General features: G+C 35.9%; 1 protein-coding gene across 13 annotated transcripts in view; it reads left to right on the forward strand.

Annotated features, from left to right (window-relative positions):
- Positions 1-25,211, forward strand: part of RGS7 (regulator of G protein signaling 7) — a gene marked incomplete at both ends in the record, with an annotated part of 239,621 nt that overhangs the window by 125,165 nt on the left and 89,245 nt on the right. For 11 of the 13 annotated variants that reach the window (XM_082048677.1, XM_082048678.1, XM_082048680.1 and 8 more), the window contains one exon: positions 10,946-10,996. The exons of the other annotated variants lie outside the window; for them this stretch is intronic. In XM_082048677.1, coding sequence (XP_081904803.1) covers positions 10,946-10,996 — 51 coding nt within the window. The remainder of the gene's footprint in view (positions 1-10,945; positions 10,997-25,211) is intronic. 13 annotated transcript variants of the gene reach the window in all.

The following is a 25,211-nucleotide window of genomic DNA, read 5'->3' on the forward strand; positions in this document are numbered from 1 at the left end:
ATAATTTATATGGTGGCTGGCTGGCATATATATTCACATATATGAACATATGCTGTACTTCAATTTTAGACAGAAATACAGTACTGGATGATATGATTAAGTTTATTTCATACCCAAGAGCTGTTCATTGCTTATTAAAATGGTAGTTCATGTCTATTTAAATTTTTGCTAAATCTTCATTGATGCATAAATCATGTTAGAGAATTTAAATTGTCAGCACAACTTAAATTTCAATGAATCTTTGGGATTTGTCCTCAAGAGCTAATAGATTTTACCTTTATTGTGACAAATCTAAAGAACTACCATGAGAAGAACCATGAGATTTTTATTTCTTTGTGAACAGACGCAGTCCTATCTGCTTCAGACAGTCATGCAGCACAATTATTGACATCAAGAATAAATTAATTCATAATCCCTGAATAGCCATGAAAGACTGCAAATGCAAAATATCCTGAGTTGAGGAGAAGTATCGAATTGGACCAAAGACAAGTTTTATTTCTAACACAGCTCATTCCATGTTGTATGATGTGATTTTTATTACACCAAGCAATTGTACATAATAGTCTTGAAACAATCGTATATTTTGGTAGAAGCTGAACAGGATTAGATTTTCAGTCAGACTAATGCTCCAAAGTATAGGTATGTACAATTTGAATAACTTCATTTCTTTTCCTTTTTGAAAATGTAGCCCTGCAGCAGATCTTTGAAGTGTAAACTCTGAGACATGGCAGTATTAAAATAATCATGGATCTGGAGGAAATAGCACAAAAACATCCAGCACTGCTTAATCAAAAATAGAAATTCATTTGAACTTTCTGGGGTCTATTGAATATTAAAACATCTCATATTTCAAATAGAAAAAAAGAAGCCTTGAGCGAAGTTCTAATCATAGTCAATGACATTTCTGGTGTAACACTTGAATACTAGGATTAAGGATGAAAGTTTATACTTTGCTTCAGCAAACTTTCTTGCATTTTATATTGTGTATTTATTGTTATTAGCTGAAAAATAGCTGGTCTGTGCTGGGGCCAGAGAACAGTGGGACCTATATGTTAAAAAATAAAAGCACTAAAATCCCCAGATGACTACTTTGGCCAAACAAACAATTCTTTTTTTCTGCAATTCTTTGTCATTTTGTCAGGAAATTCCCGTTTCAGGGCTTACTGTTATAGCCTGTGCCCCTGTCTCTGAAAATAAATATTTTGTGCAACTGTTATATTGTAGAATTTCTTTAATTGAGATGAGGTGGAGATGTTTCTGTAGCTGTGAGAATGGCTGGCTGGTGAGCGAATTCTTGGAGAATTTGTGGGTTCTTTGTATACAATCCTGCAATGCTCTGGAGTTTCTACAGGGCATCACATTATGCCTGTTGTATTTAACATCATTAGACCTTTCTGAAGGATGTATTTTAGCCAAAATAACCAAATTAAATAGCTTGGGTTATTCAGAAAATCTGTGGTGATCGAAAGTGTTTTTTTTGGACATCAGTTTTCAGAGACTTAAGCGTAGAGAACAGTAAGAGCATGAGTCACTGAAAGAGTGTTTTGAAACAGCAACGATGGAAAAACCCATTTTCAAACCAGCTGTATAAATTAACTATTATTGTGTAGGAATGCTTTGTGAGGAAGGCAGCACATTGACGTTGTTGCTGGGCAAATGTCAAAACGGTAATTCACTGTGTCTCCACAGACTTTCTTCCTGGAATCAAAATCATAAGTCAAATCATATATCATTTATATATTTATTTCCATTACCCCTGAATTAGGATTTCAGGATTTTCACAAGGGAAAATCCTCTGTGAATGTGAAGTGCCTAGCAAAAATTACATTGCTGCCTCATTTCCTTCCATTGCCATCTGTGCGTGGGTGTCTTTGGGGGGCAGTATGGCAAGAATTAGAAGAACCATTTCAGAAGGAAAATGTCATATTTCTTAGAGATATTGAAGTGGAAATACGAAAAAAAATACAGAATTACTTGAAGCAATAATGCGGTGAAGACTTTCAAAAAACCTTCTCATTGAACTTGGAGGCTGTTTGTTTTTGCACAATATTTTCAAACTGCTGATGTAAAAAAATAAGAAAGTAAAACTCTTTATTGTGGCAGAGGTAATCTCAGGCAGCTTTTACTGTGTTGCAAAGACTATTAAAGTGCAACATGCACACACTTACTGATATGTGTATGAGATAAAGAACACATTCACTAACAGTGATACGCAATTTTGTGAAAACTAAGATCAGAAGCTGCAATGTGATAACAGCGCTATGGAAAGTTAGTAAGGTTGCTTTGGATAGTGCCACTGCTACTTTGATGAATACCTTTTTCTAGCTTGGCTTTCTTTTCAAGACACTACAATTGTGAAATCTGCAGAAAAACCTTAAGTAGTATCTCCAGCTGGATACAATGTGTATTTGTATGCATTCTCTAAATAAATAAATAATAAATAAAATAAATAAATAGTCTGGGTTTATATTTTAAGTAGGTATAAACTAAGGTAATTGAGATTTCTGCAGATCATAAAATTAGATGACATTACAATTTATCCATGGCTGCCTGCTGTGGTTAAGAAGGGATATAAAGTTATTTACAGTGGTTGCTCCTCTCTGCAAACACTGCATGAAATAGTTTTCTGTTGCCCTCTGGCTCCACCCCGGCACTGTTTCTGCTTGTCAGCCCTGGGCTCTCACCTGTCCATGTTTCCCTGGAATACTTAGCATATGGTTTCAGTATAGTCCTAGTACAAGCTTATTGTTTTTACATCTTGGGCGGAAGAAAGCCATTCAAATGACCCAGGAAATGCCTTCATTTAGAAATTTCATCCACTGCTGAATTACTGAAAAAAGCTCAATTTCAGTAATTGTATACAAAGACACAGGATAAAGGAAGAAAACCTTGTGCCTTGGTGTTCTTTGCCCTGAGGAGCCCTGCATTATGAAACTAAGAATAAATGGTTCTGTTAATCTGAAACTTGCATGCTCATTAAGAAAGAAGACTTAGGAAGCTATGAGTGAAATTTTGTAGTGTTTCCTCAGCAGTGAATTCAAAAAAGTTATACTTATCAATCTATCTATTTTCTATACTAAGTTGTCAGCAAGATGCAGTGAAACATCTAGTAGACTTAAAAAGAAAACCAGATGAACTATTTATGGTAGCTAGCAACTTTGTCCTTCAGAAGTGTGTTGTCAGCTTTCCTGAAGTAATCTTGGATGAATTTTCAGAGTGACAGTTCAAGATAGTTAGGCAACAGTGATGTTATTGTAGCGCTTTTGCATGTCATTTCAAGAACTGGAGGACAAACCTGGGATACGAATCATGTATCCATTCACTTCTTGGCTTTTTTTCAGTGAGGCTGCGCTCACATTCATTCACTGCTGTGTTCTGGACCAGGATGCACTTGCGGATGCTGTTCTACTTTCCATAAACCAGTCTTCACTGAAGTAGCCAGGGCACTCCAGGTGCTTCAACTCCTCACATGGGTGTCATTTATTTTCTCCTGTTATCTCCAAAACTATTTAACACAAAAGCATTATAGCTCAAACAAAAGAAATCCAAAGGGGCCCTGACCAGAAGGCCTGAAGGCTGAAGTAGAGACACTCAGGTTCAAATACCTGAAACTGCTTGTGTCTGAACAGAAATTTGGACTAAGTTGCCTCAGGCTTTAGAGAATATAAGTAGCAGGCATTAGAGACAGTTCTCTTCCCTGTGAAGTTTATAATTCTTTGAATAAAGAAGTTACATTGTCACTGAGAGAAACAGAATAAAATGCAGAACAGCTTAATTGCCTATTGATTTACACAGTATACACTAGTGTTGGGTAGGGCATGGACACAGTTATGTTTGGTGTTAGGAAGGTTCCTGCTCTTCACTTGGAGGTGGATCCAAACCTATTTGGAAGACGGAATTTAGCTCGAAAGTTACCAAAGTTAATGAGGGAAGGAGAACATGACAAACTGCTAAAACCTTGCTCATTTCTCTTTTAATAGTACTCAAATCTGTTTGTGTATGTTTGCAGGGTGCAGAGAGGCATTGATTGAGAGAAGGAAAAGGATGGGTCATAATGATGATGAAAACTGAAAGTCACTTAGCTTCTAATCTTTTAATATTATTTTTCTGATGGATGGTAAGTCAAGTAGGTCTCACTGATAAACCTCCTAAGCTCCTTGCTTATCTCAGACTTCAGAGGTTTTGCTTGGAGTATGCATACAGTATTTAAAAATGGAGTGGGTTTTTCTGTTTTGTTTTCTATTTGAAGGTGAAGATTTCTCAAAAATGAAATGAACTTATGGTGTTCAGAATTCTACTTACATTTCCTGTTTGTTGGTTCGTTGATTTTGTTTTGTTTTTTCCACTCATGAATACTTTTCCCATAGAAGAAGTTGTAGGATTTGTTGTCAGGGGAATGTACAAAATAGTCTTTTCTTTATCCATGTCAGATGAACACTGATATTTTATTATGGTCAGAGAGGATTTCATGACTTTACATAATTTTGAAGAAAAGCATAAAAATTCCTTTATAGTAGAAAGGCTGTGCTAGGTTTTCATACCACTTAGTTTTTCTGAACAGCATCACTCTTGTCTTGCAAATGTTTAGCATGAAGCAGTGTTCTTCAGTGAGAAGCTGAACTCTAGTGCTTATTATAACAGCCTTGGGATTATAGAGGTCCCATCTGTGGTTATTGGAATGCTGCCAACTATGCACAGCTAGTGTCATCTGTGAAACAATCACTTGTGGCTGTTGAGGAGTTCTAAGTAGAGGATGTCTTTTGAGAAGCTTTAGAAGTAAATGTTGCTGGAATGAAGCAGCAGTTCCTTTTGCTGGAGAAGACAGGGGCCTCTGTAGATTGGCACTTTTAGGATAAAGAGTGGGCATAGTTACACAGGCATGATTACCCTTTTAATTACCCTTTTAGTCCTTATGAAATAGATTTCTGTTATGATTTTGGTTATGAGACAGCTGTGACTGCAGAATTTACATAACTGGAATTTATTGGTCAACACTGTTGAGTGATTTCATGTAGGTATAGAAGTGGAAGAGATTTTACATGTCCTGTATTAGCTCTTTCACAATATAAAAGCAGATTAATTTTCCTCTCTTGTGAAGTGGAGATTCAGTAATTTAACCATCCCAAGCAACATGTTCTTCACAGGGTTATGCTAGCCAGAAGTACGGATCCTTTCTGCCCTTCTATGCTTGAGTATTTTCGAGGATTGCTTACAGTGGTCCAACTCAAAAGCAGTAGGATGGTTCATTTGAGGGTCTCATTTCTGCAGATTCCTGTGTCCATCTTCACTTGAAGGAAAAAGCAAACAAACAAACAATTTGTATTGTAGCTTATATTGTTTTAAAATTATAATTGAGTAGTTTCATTAAAGTATGTCATATTATCTGTACAGTTAGTATTATTCTAATGAGATTTTTAAATCTGCAACTTGATACAATCTTCCTTGAGGTATAAGAGTACTCAAACAAATGTGTGACTTACCTCCAATTACAATAAGTCAAAAGAGTGAGTTTATGTTTTTGCTTTCACCAATAATTTTAAAAAGGAAGTGGCAGAAATATGTATGTGAAAGTTGAGATGCAAATTTCGTTAATCAAACTGCACTTTGATCAATGATGTGTTTCTTTTAAAAGTCAGTCCACTTAAATGGTAAAGGTCAGTAGGTTAAATGTGTAAATGCAATTGGCAATGTATTCAAAATATCACAGTTTCAGCTCTGCTGCCACTCATGGTAAACAATTATACCAGATTAGGTCTATAAATTTATTTTAACTGAATCCAAAAGAAAATAGAAAAGAAAGAGAAACTATTAAATAAAAATACAAGGTAGGAAGTGTTTAAATTAGTACAAAATAAACCCAAATTTATTTACACAGCTTCTCTGTGTAGTTTTCCTTATCTCGCGCTTTTACCATCTAAATGTTTGTTACCACCTTAGTTCTGAAACTTAAAACTGGGCAATCAGAGCACCTCTGAATACATATTCTGTTAGACTGAAATCCAACGCAGATTAGTACTGACTAAAACCATAATTTGTGGGGGAATAACTCCAAATACATTTTTCAGTAAGTATACCAAAAGGTAATATAGCCTTTGCTTTTCTTCCCTCTGCCTTTCTGCCCGTGAAATGTGTGGTACTTGACTTCTTTCAGATGTATGCATGCAGAATTCATTCACAAACCATGCTTCTCAGAGAGAGAAAAGAAATTGTAAAATATCTCTGCTGGTATAACAGAGTGACAACATATGCTATGGTTCATGACCATGAAAACTCAGGGAGAATACAGATCATCTTCTTCCATTCACCAGTAAAAAGGCCTTTCTTGCAGAGTCCAACTCTCTGTTACAGAGCAATTTTTGTGAAAAAAAAGCTAGTTCTGATAGACCATTGGCCTTTACAGTCACCCATCTCATCTGATGCAGTTTCTGTGTTTCCAATATCTGAATCAGTGGTAAGAAATGAAATTGCACATTCTATTTTTTTCAGGCACTCATGACCAGGGATTTTGAAGTGTGTATCAATATCTGAACCTAATTTCCTGATGTATCACCATGAAGTAGCTTGACAAAGCATGGGTGTTGACGGTGAACTCAAAATAACACAGTTCTCTCCTCTAACAGTAAAAAAAAATGAAACAATGGAAATGCAGTACTCTTTCCTTACTAATCTAGTAATAGTCTTGTTCTCTTAAATTTAGAAACTGCTGCTTTTTAGAGCAATGTGTATTAAGTTTTCCCTACTGTGAATTGCCCTGTGTAAAATTCTCCAGGTTCTTGGTATCAGATGGTGGTGAAGCGCTGAAGGTGGTCCAGTCGACCAAGGGGCTCCCTTGAGGGAGCTCCTGGATGAGCTGCTGCTTCCTTTCAGCAACCAACAGGCCCAACAGGCCCAGCTTCCTGGCTTTCACAACACGGGACAATTATTGTGATGGTTATGTTGCTGTTGAGAGTTCAGATGGCAAAAGTCTTGATGGAGTAGGTGTGTGCTGGATTGTCAACAGCAAGACCCTCTCAGGCGAGTTTCCTGTGTCTCTGTCTCTCTTCATCATCTGTGAGTACTCTGCGGTCTACAAGTAAAAGAACAGACAAACAAAAAACCCACCCAAACAAACCAACCAAGCAAAGCAACAAAAGAACAGATTTTAGTTACTAAACTGAGATATTTGCAGTAAAAGTGTTTGTTTCAAGGTTGAAACTTCTTTCTTACGAAATAAGATATCATTGAGTTAGGTTTCTTGGTGGTCTCATGGTTTGTGACTCCAATTAATAAAATATACTTTCTTGCAATTTGAATCTTCTTCAGCAAAGTATGGTTTTGAATGTTTAAAATGATAGAGCATTTTGAATTTTCATTTTCCTTTGCAGAACACTATCATATCCTTGTATTGCCAGATCAAGGCTTACATGGCTCATGGCATCGGTGCATGGCAAAAATTGCTCTATAATTCCTGTGCAATTTTCTCTAGTTCAGAATCAACACCCTTTTCAAATGCACTCTTTAAAGACTTGTTTAAAATAAGGGGTTTGTTCTTGAAAGCTAACCTTAGCATTGCCCTGGCCTTCGTGACTTTGACTTGGAAATTAGCATTGTAGAGTTCAGAGAGCACACTTTCCTCAAAACTGTTTTCTTAAGATGCTATGACAGCTTCAACAACTGCTATTTTTGCACCATTTCATTTAAAATTAATAACTTCTGGAGTTTTCAGCAAGTACATTTTACAAAGAACACGTGGTTTGGTTGTTTTTTTTTTTTTTTTTGTATATGAATGTAGACATATTTTTGCCTCTTTCTTTAAAGTTGAAAGTCTCTCATATTTTTGTACTTGAGTAAGATCTTGTGATTTTTATTGTCTTTATCTGGATACATGCTGGCATTTAAAGAATCTCACTGTTGGCTCTGAGTCTAAAAAACCTTTTTTAAAATATTTTCTGCTTGCACTAACTTGAATTTAATATTAAAAATTATAATTTTGCCTTGTCCAGTTTTATTTGCTATAGAAATTGGCATGACAATTGAGGGTTCTTCTAGGATTTCAAAATTCAGTTGGCAATTTAACTTCAGTCTTCTGCACCTTACAGATCTAATAGCCAGCTTGCCTTGTAGCTGCCTTCTTAAAGTGAGGTAGAGAAACTTGGAGAGCTTAGCTTGAGAATCTTCTTTGAAAATATTATTACTGGGGATTTGTTAGCACTCATCACCAGTGACTGACACATTAAGTAGTGTACAAAAATTGAGTCTCTTTTTCACATGGTAAACATTTTCTATTTTGGATTGTGGAAGTTTTCCTTTTCAGGAGAGTCCAATCCTGAGGTAGTAGCTTGCATAAAATTTGTATCATTAGACTAGCTTGTCTTTTGGATAGATTCCTGGAGATTAGTCAGATCAGGTTTGAAGGTTAAAGGTGTTTTATCCTGTTACTTCTTGGATCATAATTCCTGTAGATGCGAAGGGTGGTATATGAAAAATGACATGAATTTACTGGTCACCAGATTTTCAAAGCCTGGACTCAATGGAAATATTGTTTTCCTGTAGAGTATTCACCTGTTTTGCTGCCTTGTTCTTTTCCTGAGATAAGAGATTATAGTACTGATTTTGCTTTTAGAAACACATTTGCATAAGTAGTAAACCTTAGAAAAGAGCACAGGAATGATTGAATGAAATAATTCTGTTAATTAGACAATAAAAGTAGCAACCAAAAACACACACAGCAAGCTATATGAGATAATATCTTTATAATTCCTTTTAGAGCTTTTAGCCACAAGATGTCTCAAAGGAATGTGAACTCAAAAATTTCTCACTTGTGATTTGACAAATTACTTGCAACTTTGATTTACTTGTATAGCCTTCACACTATAAGGAGAGTGTTCATGTTAATATTTATTTGTCTGGGCTTCTGTCATTGAAGTCTTGCAGTTGAAATCACTGGAGTGTTCAAATGTGATAGCTGGTTTAAACTGCTGTTCAGGCTTTTGGGTACCAGGGGAATGGCTTCAGTGTAGAATGTGAATAGAGTAGTAATGATCTTTCAGGATCAGATGATATAATTGTCAGGAAATCCCATTTCCCACTATTGTTTATAATAAGCTACAAGACAGTATAACATATGGGGGTGAAATTTCTGGTGTGTAGACCATATATGTAAATATGATGCCAGGAGCTAAGGTCTGAGGAATATGATGTGTCTCCATAGGAAAGTTTTCAAAAGTGGTAAAGAGAAAGAAGTATTTGAAGCTAAGATAAAAAGAATAGAAAATTTCTTCCCATATAGTACCTGAGAGATTTGAAAGAAGACAAAGTTAAGAGTCAGTATTCAAAAATGTCATGTTGTTTTTCTAATTACTTTTTGTCTCTGGCCTTTGAGGATTTGGGAAAATATTCAGGGCTGACTAACATCTCTAGTCAGCTGACATAAAAATATAGGTAGGTTTGAAACTGTATCATTGAAGTCTATGAAGTTTCATCTTATACTAGGACAAAATTCTTGCTTCAGCATCAGTCTCACTAAGTTCATATGTACAAGGACAGAAATTATATTTATAAAAAATGCATAAAAATAGAATATTTTGAGGTAGGATTATCTGTCTGAAATATTTTTGTACACATCCAACACCATACAAAGGTGCATTGCCTCATTTATGGAATGATTCTGTGTAAGTGCTCTAAGAAATGGTTCCACTGAAGTTTAATATCTGTCACAATTTAGATGTAACATGGGAATGAAAATCTCTGCACTGGACACGGCTGTAAAATCTTCACAGTTTTCATTGCTATGTGATCAATTTAGTAATGCATACACACATGAAAATTTATGGTATAATCAGCTAGGTTTTGTAAAATACACGATAAAGCTGTTCACTAAGTGTAATAAAATAAAAACTACAAAATTCTTTAAAATTAAGAAAGTAAGGAGAAATAAATTTTCTTTCTTCCCTGAAATGCTTTTTTAAAAATATCATATTCATTAGCTTAAGAAGACCAAAGGAAATTATGCACTATGGGAAGTAAAGAAAGAAATCTCAATCTAGGGAGTGTCAGGGGAAATATCCTCCACATTCTAATGTTGTGTTTATTAGCCATGCATGAGATTTTATTGTTTTGATTTGGTTTATATTGTATAGATTTTATAGTTTTTTATTATCTTTTTAAAATTAAGGTTTATAGAAGAATTGTGTTGTTATGTCTACTGAGAAATGGATGAGCAACTTAAATATTGGTTCTATAAGGAAGCATTATGTTATATGTCTCTCTATTGCGTTGCTTGTCTGAACTGGAGGCATGATGCAACTGTCATGAAACACAGAGAAGATGTACACTCAGTGTTTCAGCATATTTTCCCCTTAAGCCAATTTGTTTATTTAAAGTTGCTTAAATCATAAATGTGTTTGTCTTTTTGTCTGCAGAACTACTTTATAATTTATTTTGTAATTCGTGCTCATGGTGGGTGAAGTCCAACTGTAGCTTTCAGTCCCAAAACCAAGACCAAAGTGCAAAGTGCAACACAAACTGCAGCTTATAAGAAGTGCTCATAATGCCATGGATTAGTCCCAAGGAGGTTTTTAAGCCTCCAGCATGCCCTGCAGCATACACCCCATATATTGCACAATCACAATGTGTATGGCTTTTACATTTTTTAGGCTTCATTTGTAAACTAATTTGGAAGACTGGGAAACTTAGTATTAACTTAATAGTGTACCCTTTGTGCACTTCTATTACATTTTTATGAGTCTTGGCCTAAAGAAAGAAATGAGAGGTATGTTTCTTTGCTAAAAGAAAACAAACAAACAAAAAAAGTAACAAAAATAGAATGATCTAGCTTTTCCTAGACAAACTGAGGAAAAAATATAGATCACTTTTACATAGTAGAACAATATTAATTGGCCTATGGAACTGGAGAACAGGAGGAAAAAATGTACTAATCTAAAAATGCCTGTTGTTTTTTTCCTAGGTTCAGACATTGTTCAGTGGTTAACAAAGAACTTATCTATAGAAGACCCAGGTAATTTATCTTTTTTTTTCATGTCTGAAAATTCTAGTTTGTCTTTTTAAATGATTGGACCTGACTTGTTCTTCTGTGGGGGAGGCTAGGCAGCATTTGACCAGTACAATTTCAATAGCAAAACAGGGAGCATTAAGCCTTGGAAACCTTTGCTAGGAATCTGAGGATTTTGGTTATCCATTTTATTGGAGCGGGGACTAAGAAACAAGATGATGGCCAAGAATAAAAATGGTAGCTGCTTTAATTAATAGAAAATAAGTTTCTGTTCTATTCCATGAGGAATTTACTCAGTGTCATGCTAAATAGTTTGTTTAACATATTGCTGTGTTTCAGGATGTAAAAAATAAATAGAATTAATGAAATACACTCTTGTACTGTTACCAAGAGCTGCATTTCTGTTCTTAAGTTTGGACACTTTTATAGCATCTTAAATGGAAAGTGAACTGTAAATAAAATCAGTGCAGTGATGAAGAACAGTTCATTGCTCTGTCAGCTGGGTTGGAACGTGGAAGTAAAGCTTTGGTTCCAAGCTCTGCTGCAGGTTTCTTGTGTGGCCATCAGCAAAGCAGTTTGGTGTGTTTCTGATATTTATTTCCTGATTTACAGGAATCTGGTTACATGATCTGAAATTTTCCAGAAAGGAATGATTTCTAGTAGAAAATGCTGAAATAAATGTCAGAAATAAAATATTCTGTGGAAATTCCCATTATCTTTTGGTTAAGGGAAAGTTAACTTTCCTTCTTTAAAGCATGATTGAAACCACTAATTTTTCCTATATCCATTTCTGGACTTTTTGGAATGAAATTCATGTTTTATTTGTTTTTTTAAATTCAAATAACGTGTTTGTTGTTTTATTCGGACATATTAGTAATGAAAGTATGATCATTATGTAATTCCAGCAAAAAGTAAAATCACTTGTATAATGAGAAACTCTTATAAATACATAATTCATTATTTGGAAGCAGCCAGTTTACAACTTGTCGATACATTACATGAAAGAGTTCACTAATTGCTTCCAGTTTTATGTGACTTTACACAGTGTCATATGTTTTCTTCCTGATAATAAAGTAGAGGTTGCAAGAAACCTATGTATATTGTATATTGTATTTCTCAGTTATCAGCTACAAAACACTCACCTATGTATTTGAAAGATTGCCATTCTGTGTTTATTTGATATGGAAGCTCAGTCTTTATTTGTCAAACCAGAACTGCAATACTGGGATATGCTGCCATTCAGATTATCTGGTTGTTGCGAAATTTGTAATAGAAGAAATGTTAAACTAAATGGAAAACATGATTCCCAATTAAAATTACACAAACACACAAAGTACTAACATATGTAACCAGACCACCATAGTAATTTAATTTAAGCTGGGTTTTATCCTCTCAGATTGCAGGTGGAAAAAACTATCCATGATGACAAAAGCATCTCATGTGTGTCAGTTCTAGTCCAAAGTCAGCTGTCTGGAGCTGGCTGGGCGCAAATCTTCAGGAAGCCAATTGCCCTAAGTGCTGCCTTTGGGTGGTGCTCAGAGTTACCAGATGATAGCAGTGAACCTGACAGGTGGTGGGCAAGAGCTATTCTGAAAATATTCTGTTTTGTAAAAATTTTTAAGTGTGCGACTCTTTGTTCTAGTATGGACAAGACAATCTAGAATTTCTTGTGGAAATGCCCTAAATTTCTGTGAACTGTTGTCACCATAATTTGGATTTCCAGTATCTTCCGTCTGCTTTTCAGCAGTGTGTCAGGGTTTTACTATGACTGTCTTTTAAATCTCTCCCATAGGGTTCTTTTACAAAGCTCTTGTGAATCTGCATTTTCATGATGCAGAAACAAATAGTGCCTGTGTTTGCACTGAAAGTTATCATGTCTGTTGAATTCCTGTATCAGAAACATACCTGTAAAAGTAACACAAAGTAGACCTTGGTTCACATATTTTAAGGGTGTATTCTATTCCCTCCAGAAAAATGTAAGGACTATTGGCACACCTCACCTACCAGTGTTGTGAACTACTTGTTCGAGCAAGGCATGCAAATTGTGGTTTAAGGAGTAAGTAGACAGTTAGATTCACAGAATCCTAGAACAGCCCAGGTTAGAAGGGATCTCAAAAGATCCTCTGGTCTAACCTTTCATGGGAAAGGGAGCCCAGATGAGATTATCTAGCACCCTGTCCAGTCACATCTTGAACACCTCCACTGATGGGAAATCCACCAATCTGGGGAAGTTGTTGCAGCAATGGGTTGTTTTCACTATAAAAAATTTCTTTCTTAGATCAAGATGAAACCTCTCCCCATGCAACTTGTACCATTGCCCCTTGTCCTCTCCTTGTGGCCTCCGTCCTCTTTGTACTGGTAACTGTGATGAGGTCCCCCCTCAGCTTTTTGTTCTCTGGAGTGAAAACACCAAATTCCTTCAGTCACCTTGCTCTTTAGTAAAACAAAGAACCAGTAAGAAGGAAGTGGCACTACTGTACATTAAAATTAAAAAAAAAAATAAAAAAAAAAATCACATTTTGTACTGCATTTTTTTTCCTTTGTTTGGCATAGGAAATACAACTCCAATACCATTTAAGTGGGGATAGTGGGGATGAAGAAGGCTGCTTTGTGGATAGTGGGTGAGCAAAAGGCGGAAGAAGGTCTGGCAGTAACATTTGCTTTCAATGTGCTAATAACTGTGGAGCTATTATCTGGAAACAGCAATTTCAAGTAAAAAATAGTTACAAATATTAATTGCCAGCCAAAAAAAGCTTGCATGTTTTTCATAAGTGGAAAATCACTTTCTGTGGAAGATTTGAAAGACTTTGGCTTGCTGCAGTAAATCTCCATCAAGAAAATAAACTGGACATGATGGGTGAATTCTGACAAATTATACCAGATTTGAAGTTACTCAGTGGAACAGAGTAGAGCTTGTGCCCAGAATAGCTGTGCACAACATACAGTTGCTGTTATATTGTTTGCTTTTCAGTATGTACTTAAAAAATGTTTGTGTTTCAGCCTACAACTCATCTGTAGAATTTTAAGGAACAGAAATGATCTAAGTTATTTTTATTCAGTTACAAAAATAAGCCTGATCTCAACCTGAAAAGAAGCAATTAACTGAGTTTACAGAATTGTAAGGGCTTGTGGTTTGGCAATTAGACCTGTGTTTGTTGAATTGACCATCACAGGATAACTGCTGACTCTTCACTGATGGTGCCAATTACTTTTAATGTGGAAAATCTACTCTCTCTACATTGTGTTTTGCTTTTTTAAAGTATAATTAATGCCATGAAATGTACCAGACTGACCACAATAGAGGCTGAAGTACTTTTAAACCTTAGGGGAAAAAATAGAACAAAAAAGGTAGATAAACTGATATAAATGCATCAGCTGAAATTGCCAAGAGACTAATTCTGTACTTGGTTCTTGCACTGATTTCTTTGATGCCTTTTGGACAGACACTTTATTTCTCTATTCCCTAGTATTCCAACGTGCCAATGGTAAATGATGATGTTGTCTTTCCAAGGAGAAAAACCAATGCCAGTTTTCAAGTATTTTCGTAATGAAATGTGTGTTATTCACAAACACACATTTCATCCTTAAGTCAGCCCATGAAGAATTTCTATCTAGGTGACTCAGAAAGAGCTTCTAACAGTTGATAGTATGTTTAGCCATCATCCCTTTGTTCCTATACAATACTGTTACTCCTGCGTATTGCTTATTTAATTTACTCATATCTGCCCAGCTGTTTGCATGTGGCTGAAGGCACTTCATTATTAGGTGGTTGCTCTTGCAGAACCCCCAGCACTGCAGCCAGCTCCTGAAGGTGCAGCCTTTGCCTTCAGATTGCCTCGGTCCAGCTCATTTTGGCAGTCTGTTGAAGGAGTTTGCTACTGCTTCTGAATGTCAAGAATGACACTGAAGTCAAATATATATGACTAAGTCAGACTTCAAAAGTTATAAAACAGGACTGTACCTTGAAATAGACACCCTCCTGGGATTTTGCAGTTTCAGTTCTTGTTATTAATAGTCTTCACACTTAACTGATGTTTGCTAATTTGTAACTAGATGCCCACCAGCAGCCATGTAAACCGTGGTTAGTGAGCTAGTGCAATAAAAAGGAAGGACTCAGCACAACATCTGACTGTGTTTCTTCCACCTTTCCTTCCATCGTTTTGTAGTAAAATCAGCAACTGCTGTGTTAATAATGACCTTGATAATACACAATACTTAACCTAAAGAGTTAGAGGAAAAATATTAGGGTTTTTGTTTGAGATATGAAACGGTACATGAAAAATCAGTCAGCTCTACGTTATTTCTGCCCCTTTCTCCATGCATATGCAGTAATGTAGCAGCAAAGTGCAGGAGCCAGACAAGATGTTCTAACTGATTGCCATTTGGGAGATAGCACCAGACAGCTGCAAGCAAAGGGGAGGTTCTTCCAGAATTTGCTAATGGAGAAAAGAGCCTCTTATGAAAAGGAAGAAAGAAGGGAATGGAAAGGTCATGCTCATGTTTGCAGTCTTTGCATTAATCAGAACTTGTGGAAAGCAAGAGTAGAATGCATCCCATTTATCAGCTCAACTAGAAAAAAAAAAAAAAAGCGAAGAAAACTAATTTATGCTGCCAGCACATCCTCATACTAGGAAGCCAGGAACACCAAGACACTCACTTTTTTCATATGTCTGACAGAAATTTGGGCACATTTTGTTCGGGGAGGAAAACCTCATGAACTTTCGTCAGGTCTAGTGTAAATAATTTTCTAACTTTCTTCTGCTGACTGAATTTGATCTGATCTTGTCAGGTCCTGTAACATTTAAGTGGAATAATGACTTTAATTTTAGTTGAATGCAAAGAAAGTAAAACTCAAATCCTGGTTGGTAATAGAAAATGTCAAAATTTACAGACACTGCTTTAGTACTAGTAGTATTTATGTCGTGACACTCAAGCACAGTTAAAATGTATGGGTCAGTTTTCATTTAGCTATGTGTAGCATAGGCGGCACTTACCGGTGTGTGGCACCTGGGGGGCTTCTAGCCACTGCTGTGGTGTCAGGACCTCAGTGGTAAATGTTTACGTGCAGGGGTTATTTTATTTGCCCAAAGCCCTTAGATAGATTTGGAAGTGGTGAACAGAGGTGTATTTTCTGTAATTCAGTTGTGACAGGATAAATCAGATTTAATGGATTTCATGTTTTTCCACTGAAGTTTTTTTCCAGTTTGGTATAATCTGTTACCCTGCGTAGACTGCATGTGTCAGGAGTGTCTCCCAAGAGCACAGAGCAGTCCGCCCAGCGTGGAGCTTTCACTCTACATGTGCCGGTGCTGTTTGAGCACCCTCATTTCCCTGGAGTCACTCTTCAAGGTAATTAACATGTTCCTAGGTTGGCCACGTTACTTTCTGGCTTGCAGATAGGTAATAGGCTACATCAGTTCTCATTTCCAGTTCCATGTCAAGGAGTAGCTATTTCTTCTGATATGTTTAGTAGTGTGGCAGCTGGTTAAAAATGAGCAGTTTTTTACACTTGAAGGGAAGAAACGGAGTTTGTGACTGATAGAAATGCAAGCAGTTCATGGTAACAGTGACAAATCACTTCCTTTACAGAGGCAGATAGGTCAAACTATCAAACCTGTTTCATTATACTAAACACATCTAAATAAAATTTCTCCTCCCTTGTCGCTTTAAGCTGGAACCATTTTACAAGATACTATTTGAAATAGTTTGTTTTTTTCATCTTAGTAATTAATATACCATGCTTGTACATAGCAGGATTTATGTATAATGCATCATAAATTCTGTAAATCCCTTTACAAACCACTTAATAAACAGCAAAATATATTATCAATATAATAGGTTATATTAGCCAGGTACAAAATAGGTCTAGCTTAGACAACTAATCCTATTTATCGTTAAAGAAATTTCATAAACTTTTGAATTACCTATAAATTATTAATGAATTATATCTGTTTAATTTATAAATGAATGTTATATTGGTGTAATGGGTAAAGATCACGAGTATGGAATTTGCTGTCTTCTAGCATAATTTGCTGTATAACAGTGAGACTAAAATGATATTACTGTTATTGGTATAACAAAACATACGTGTTCCATAACATTGTTTCTGTGACCAACCTGTTTGCTGTTGTCAACAGCATACTTATAAAAAATAGATCTCTTTTGATTCCAGTTAGGCTTTGAGCAACCTGATCTAGTTGAAGGTGTCCCTGCCTGTGGCAATGGGGTTGGAACTAGATGGTCTTTAAGGTCCCTTCCAACCTAAACTATTCTATGATTTGACTATAACTTGTGTGTCATATATATTTCCTAAATAAAACAGAACTCTGTTGATTTTTGCTTAATTTTGGTTGAAAACAAACCTTGAACTGAGTTCTTAAATTTCATTTTTCTTAGTACTAGCCCTGATTCCATGGTGGTCTTTTCAAAGCTATTTATTTTTAATGATAAATAATTCATGCTTTTGATATTAAAGTCTCTGAATTCTACTCAAAATTATTTTCAGTGGCTAAGTGTAATACCTTCACATGACATCCACTCCTCCCTCCTTTGTTTTAGTCATTAAAGGTTAAATTCCAGTCTTGCAGAAAGCTACAGATTTTCTCATTAACTCAAAAAGAAACAAGATTTAACTAGATGCTTTTTAAAATAAGATTAGGTGTAGCGTTGCCTTTGATCTGTATCTCAGGCTAAAATCCAAAAGCTAGTTTATAAAAAGTGTCCAATACCTAGTTAGATTTTAAAAAATTAAATAAAACAACAATCAGTATTTTCTTTAGAATTCAGTTGGCAGTGCAGGCTTTATTTCACTAAGGTCTTTGAGATTCTTATTGAGTAAAGAATAAGAAAGAAGTACCAACTAGAATATAAAATACTGATTAGAAAAAATAGTCTGAAGAAGCCTGCTCAGTTAAAAAGTTAATCCTAAAACTATTACCAGATCCAGATAATAGAAGCTAAAATATTGGTAAGCATTAATTTAAAGTAACTTAGTTGGAAAGAACTTCAGATGCTCTGTTGCACAAGTTGAAGGAATGTATTTCACCTTTTTTGTCACAGAACAAACTAGGCTATAAAAAATGAAAATTACACAGTTTAAATCTTTACCCATGAAGTCACTGCAAGTACACAGCTTCATCATAAAGCTGCATATATGATGAGATATTAAAAACTGATACTGGCTTCTCCCTAATGATTTATAAAGTCTGGAAAGCTTTATAATCAGTTTTTAGACTCAAATTCCAAATAGAGCAATTTTTGTTCCTTAGTTTTCAAGGAAAATTCTCTACATTGTTCTTCTAAGGAACCGGTGTTCCTAAGCTGGGTATCTCCTTGTAGGTGTTGTACTGGTCTCTTTTACTTAATGCTGTTGCTCAGAATACAGAATCATTATCTCAGTGTTAGGAAAATGTGTGTAAGGCTAATATTAACTTCCTATTGATGCGTCAGATTTTCAAAATATCTGGTTTCAGATACCAGCTCCTACTTATTCAAAAATATGATCCTTTCCCCATTTTGTCTGCTTGCATTGTAGCTCTCCATGCTAGTAGCTGACAATTTTGATTATTCAGCATGGTTAGAGACCCTTATGTTACTGTCTTTGTTAATACCAATAAAACATATATTTATTGACTTAGCTAAGGACAGAAGTACAACTGAAAATATATGTGCTTTGAGGGAGAATTGTGATAAATTTTAGAAATAAAAGTCATTAATTTATTACATAAATTAAATTCTAATGACCTTCCTAATAAAATATTTGATATCATTTTTACTAAAGTTACCAGGAAGTTTTGTGCTTTTCTTACTGTTTGACAGCCTCCTTCTGAACCTTTGAGATCGTAGCAAGGTTTAAGAGGAAGAACATTTACTAATTCCCAATTCATACTGGCATAATTAATTAAAGCTGCTAAATAATTGTCTAGAGACTTCATTAGCTTTCTGCTTCCTGGTTTCCCTGAGAACTGCATTATATAGTAATGGAAAGCACAAGTAGGTGGAAGTGAGATTTTAAATCTGGACAACTTAATTGAATAAAAGTACTTAAAATTCTATTTCATCTTGCCAACAACTGCTGCAGCTATTTATAGTCAAGTAAACAAAAATGTTTTGATATTTCCATGTTGCATATAGTATTTGATGACTGCAAGGTTAATGTGAGGCCTTCTCTTGATTTTGTTACTAATTGCCTTTAAGAGGGTTTTCAGTTTTCCCACAGCACATGTAGAGAAATACTGCTGTCCCCATAGGAATATAGTGACTGCTCAGGATTAATTGAACTGTTGGGTGCTCTAGTTTACTATGCAAAGGACATTGCTACCCATTTCATCTTGGACAGATTAATATTTCCTAGGTGCTCTCTCAGTTTTCAATATTCTCTTCCATCTTTTTCTTCCTTTTTCCCCTCTCCTCTCTTTTCCTTTCTCATTTTTATCTTCATGGTTCATTCCCCAATTTTACTGCATAGAATATCCTCTGATTCTCATTTCCTTATGACTGCTGGTTGGACCTAATTCGCATATTCTTCTCCATTCAGATGTTCTCTCTATAATGTTTCTCCTTTCTTCTAATTTCACTGTTTGCATTGAGCCACCTACCCAAATTTGACATATTTTCAGGATTTTCACTCTTCTCATTAAAGTTGAAGCTCAAATTAATTTAAAAAAAATCCAAACCACAAAAAGACTCCATTCACTTCAGTTTGGCATGTAGAAATTATAACAAATAATTTACACTTGCTTTTGAAAATTTGCTTCCTAATTACTACTTCAAGGTAATACCTTAGACAAACTGGAGAACTTAACCTTTCAATAGCTTTTGATCTTATTAGAAAGGTTATGAAGAACTCTAAGTGTGGAGTATTTGCATCTTGAAATTGTGGAATTATTTACGTCTTCAAATATAATCACAAGCATGAAATAAACAAAGCAAAAATATAATAAGCAACAATAAGTAACTGTGGGATAAATAAAGTTTAAATGTTTTTGTTAAGGTCTTTCAGAGAAATAATAAATGGCTGATTTTTTCTTTATGACATAAGAGAAAGGGGTTATTTTTGAGGAAGCTTCATGTATTTGTCACCTAACTTGAGGATATTTTCAAGTAGGCTGGTTTGAGGAAGTTAGGGATGGGGATTTACAGATTCACAGCTAAACCTGACATGAATTTTGTTAATGGTGACCACCACTGTAACTGCATGATAAAATTAAATGTACAGGCAACTATCTGTAGATTTTCAACTCTAAGTTTCCAGGGGTTTAAAGTTCATGCTAATGAACTTTTGCAAATATATGTCTGAACTATCTGAAGAAGATGAAAATTTATGCCTACAAGAAATAGATCAGAAGTAATTAAACTCTCTACAATAACTTTTACCATAGTAATTATGGCTGACTGATAATAAATTAGAAGTGATAAGGTGTATTTAAGTTTCTGCATGGTACCTTTAGAAGATGTTGTGACATGCCAAAACTATGTCCAGAAAGAGCAACTAATGAATCAATATATTGTCATTTAAAATTTAGTATTAGCAATTTGACTAGCAAGCCCAAAATCTTCTGTACAGCAAGAAAAAAACATAGGCAGCAATGCAAATTAGTTTATATCCAATGCATGGTCCACAATACTAGAAATTAAGAGCATTTTGTACAATAATGCCGGTAACAACATAAGACAGAGCCACAGTGAGACCATCTGGACCATGTGCTGTTTCTGGCAGTGGTCAGTCACAAATGCTTAGGAAGAGATTTGCACCAGGGGATGAAGGTGATGCAGTGGTCTCTTGCTTCACCGGTTTTGACAACGTGAACCTTGGGGAATCTCCAGACGTGCAAGTGTTTTCAGTTTCTTGTTTAATAGTTCCTGAATGGCCTTTCTTCTGTTGCTTTTGCAATATCCTATGACAATATATAACACAGGTTGATCAAACATCGTAAATATGGGGGTTTTTTGTTGTTGTTTTGAAGGGTCTGCCAGATAATTACACTGGTTGACTCCAAGTTCTTGGGTTCTGAAAAGCAGCAAATTATTATTCCTTATTAAGTCACCTTCTTTTGGATAGTAATGATTTTACAGACTGCTATCATGGCTGTCCTTCATGGTCTGCTTTCTGATGGTGATATCTCTTGTTGTATAGAAGCCTTTATAGTTTTCACACAATCCTTATCCTCCTTCTTTCTGTGTGTGTATATATATATATATATATAAATATATACATATATATATATATATAGTTTGAGATGAAATGACCAGAAGTCTGCTTGAAATTTATTATGTGGATGTGCTGTGCTGTACACTACTATCTGTTTGAGATATGAGTGAACATTTTCACAGAATCATATATAGTGACTGTAGTTTTTCTTGAGCAGCAGCAGCAGTTAGCTTGCAGCCACTTAGTGGGTATGTGAACTTGGGAGGGAGGGTTCATATTTGAAATGGTTAGCATTTATCAAAATTCAATTCCATCTGCTGTTGTACTATCTAGTGAATCAGTCCCCTGAAGTCCTTCTACATCTCCTCACATTTCACTTTTTACTTACCTTAGTAATGATATGCCTTCAGCAAATTTTGTTATATCATCAGTCACACTCTTCTGTAGATAATTTAGGAGGATATCGAGCAGTTCAGGATTTAATGCAAACAGCTACAGTGGTCACTCCCTTTCAGCGTGATAACTGATATACTACGCCTGACCTTTATTCCCATCTTTCTGCCTAATGCTTTTTCCATGACTTTGTATCCCAGGTCCACTTAATTCCATTAGAAAAATATTTGGGTGAATCATGTCAAGAGCCTCCTTAAAATCCAAGATAATTAATATGTCAACCAGATTTTCATGACCTCGCATGTTTGCTAATTCCACATAGGAATGAACCAAGTTGTGAGATATTGCATCCACCAACACAAGTAGTGCTGAGACTTCCTGTTCTGTCACATTTATCTTTATTTTCTTTCATTCTGCCCTTTATTAAAGTTCTCTTCTTTACAGAGAGAGTGGTCAGGCATTGGAATGGCCTGCCCAGGGAGGTGGTGGACTCGCCGTCCCTGGAGGTTTTTAAACTGAGATTGGACATGGCACTTAGTGCCATGATCTAATAAATGGACTAGAGTTGGACCAAGGGTTGGACTCGATGATCTCTGAGGTCTTTTCCAACCCAGTCGATTCTGTGATTCTGTGAAATAATGTTGTCTGGATGGGCATCTGTTGTATTCATCTTTTTTTCCCAGATTTCCCCTAGATGTCTTTCTAAAACCTGAGGACACATTTTCCAGCTTTTTTTCCTTTCATACTGAGAACAATTTAAATGTTAAATTGCACACTATGGCTTACAGTTCAGCAATTTAATATTTGACTTGCCTTAAAACACAAAGTGACCATTATGTTGACCCAGCTAGACACTTTTGTTCATTTTATCAATTTCTTTTAAAGTCTTTGATAGTTTTTGCTGCTGTTGTCATTAGTGCTATCTCTTCCTTCTACATTTAGATTCTGCCGCTAGAAAAGAAATAGGTCATTCACTGAGACCTTATCTCTTTTTGTAGGAAAAAAAAGAAAGTGCCTTTGTGAAAGGGTTTTCACTGAGCTATTTTTGCTAGTTAGTATCTGTCAGTATTTCTGTGGTTTTTTTATAGTGGATTTTATCTGTCTGAACTGACAGTTCTCTACAATTATCTGTGTAAATCCTGTGCAATGGGAAGAAGTGAAAACTGAGCAGGGGGGAAGTTATGACAATAGGAATCTTCAATGGCATCTGGAAAGTTTACTTCCTCATCCTTCATTTTGATGTGGACAGTGAAATATATTTTACTTGCCAATCGAAGAAATGAATTGTAAATAATAGATGAAGAGAACTCTCTGAAATGATCCTGTTTGTCATAACTGCCTTGTTTTTTTTGTATACATGCATCACAGATAACTGTATCTGCTTACATGGGAAACTGCCTTCCTGTGCTATTCTCTGGAAAGATACATCCACACTTTTGGATGTTATCCCACCTGAGCTTTGATGCTATTCTTCTCTGATGTGTGTCTCAATGACAACTGTTTGCTTATAAAGCTCTTAACTCCTGCTGGACTTCAAAAGCACAGCATTCTTCCCACTGAAAGAAATACATCATTTTCAGTATTTTCTGCTCTCAGTTTGCTGGAGGTATGGATGTTGTTATAAAGGGGCTTGGTCTTTACTGCATTCAGTGTAGTGAAAGGCAGTTATTTTTCTAGCTGCTGCTGCATGTTCTTTGTATTATCTGAAATGCCTGGTCATAAGTGGGTGTTCTGTGATTATGATAGCAATGCACAACAATGATACAAAATTAATGGTTAATGTAGTAACATTTGATATCAAAACAGGCTTAGAGACTAAAAAAATGTCATGATTCACCTTAACCAGCAGTAATGATAGCAAGAGTTTAGTACTACCTATTGCTTACCCTCACCCAACTTCAGAAACTTCACATTAGCTGACATCCCTCTGATTCAACACTATTATCTTCTGTAGTTCCTCAGGAACAAATATTTTGTGCACTGAAAAAGCCTGTGTGCACTTCTGCTATTTGCTGGCCACAAATCCAAGTGGTGCATCAACCACACCAGTTATTCACGTGCTCTGGATCTGCCGAACCTTAAACATGGGTCTCCTCCTTTGAAACCCCACCCCAGATGTGCACCTGGCTGTGGCAGTGCCTGTTGGTCATAATCTTGGAGTGTGGTGGTGTAGCCTCTCCCATACCTGTGACGTCCAGACACAGGTGACTGAGAGGGTGACTGTGCCTTGCCTTGAGTGTGAGAAAGAAAGGGAGAAGCACTGACACTGTACTGCAGCCAGGGAAGCATCCCATGATACAGGGCACCATGTCTGAGGGCACCATAATGTAAAATACATTTTCTGGCTGACACTCCCTTGCACAAATTCTTGGGTGTCATGTGCCATGGAGAATGTATCACATAGTTCCCCACTGAATGTTTGCAACCAAACAGTTCAATCACACATCTGCAAACCTAGCCAGGAAGAAGTACTAGCAGCAACTGGCAAGCAGTATACAAGATAACCTGAAATAACGGCATAATAATTCTGCTACTAAGTTGAAGTAGTCTATGTCCAATATTTGGGGTCTTCTATGGATGCTTGAAATTGTGGAACAAGATTTCATCTGAAAGAATTTTCAAAAATGTGGTATTTGCAGTAGTAGTCTTGTTTGTTTGTGTGTGGTTTTTTGTTTTATCTTTAACAGGTTTGCTCTAAAGTGTGCACCTATGACTTTATATATTAGCAGACAGTTTCATACTGGAGGGGGGAATAAGAGAAGTGTTAGGAAATATCTTATGAAGACAAGTTCAGACTGTCATCAGGGAAAACATGACACACAGGTTTTCATTTTCTGTATTTTGCCCTGAAGAATCAGGGGAATCAAAGCTCAAACTAAAAAGTTGCAATTTCAGAGGAAGGGCCAGCGGGCAAAACAGGAAACCCATACTTCAGATTAGTCTGGATTTCATCCTTCTATCATTTCAATTTAAAGAGGAAAGAGATATCAGTAATAAAATAGCAAAAAGTCTGTGGTTTCTGCAAAACTGAACATAGCAAAGTTCAAGAGTAGTAATAGTGAAATTAGAATAAATATTTTATAAATGCTGTTTTGGTTTGGTGTGTACAGAGCTAAAGTCCATCACTGAAAGGCCTGATTGCTGGTGTGGTATTGGTAGGTACTTTAAAAAAATTGACGAGAGAGATGACAGGGAAACTGAAGGCAATTTAAAACACATTCAGTCTATTTTTCCTCACCGTGTCCTGAATGAACTGGTTATCTAGTGAGCGAATTGTGCCGTTTCCTCTTTTTCCTGGTAGTTAGGTCTACCTGATCCTTGCAGTTTGGATGGATTTCTTTCACCCGCTGTAGCTGCACATTTCCAGTATGCACAACAAACACACCAAACAAATATTTCAGAGGTGAAGTTATAGCGTTGCTCGGTGCCAGCACCTCACTCCCATTTTTTTTGCCTCGTGAGACCTCAAGTTGCAACTCTTTTTTTTTTTTTTTTTTTTTTTTTTTAAATCGACATAAAAGCTGTGGTTCTCATGTCAAGCCATTACATTCTGAGGTCTCAGGGGTCTGCCTTTCAAGAGACAATTTTATTAAGAGAATAAAAGCCAAGTTTCAGTAGGAGGTAGCAACAGTTAGTGTGTGAATCAGCTGAAATCCAGTGGGAAACAATTACATTAAA

The sequence above is a fragment of the Streptopelia decaocto genome (genome assembly GCF_964273445.1).
Source record: "Streptopelia decaocto genome assembly, chromosome: 3".
NCBI lineage: Eukaryota > Metazoa > Chordata > Aves > Columbiformes > Columbidae > Streptopelia > Streptopelia decaocto.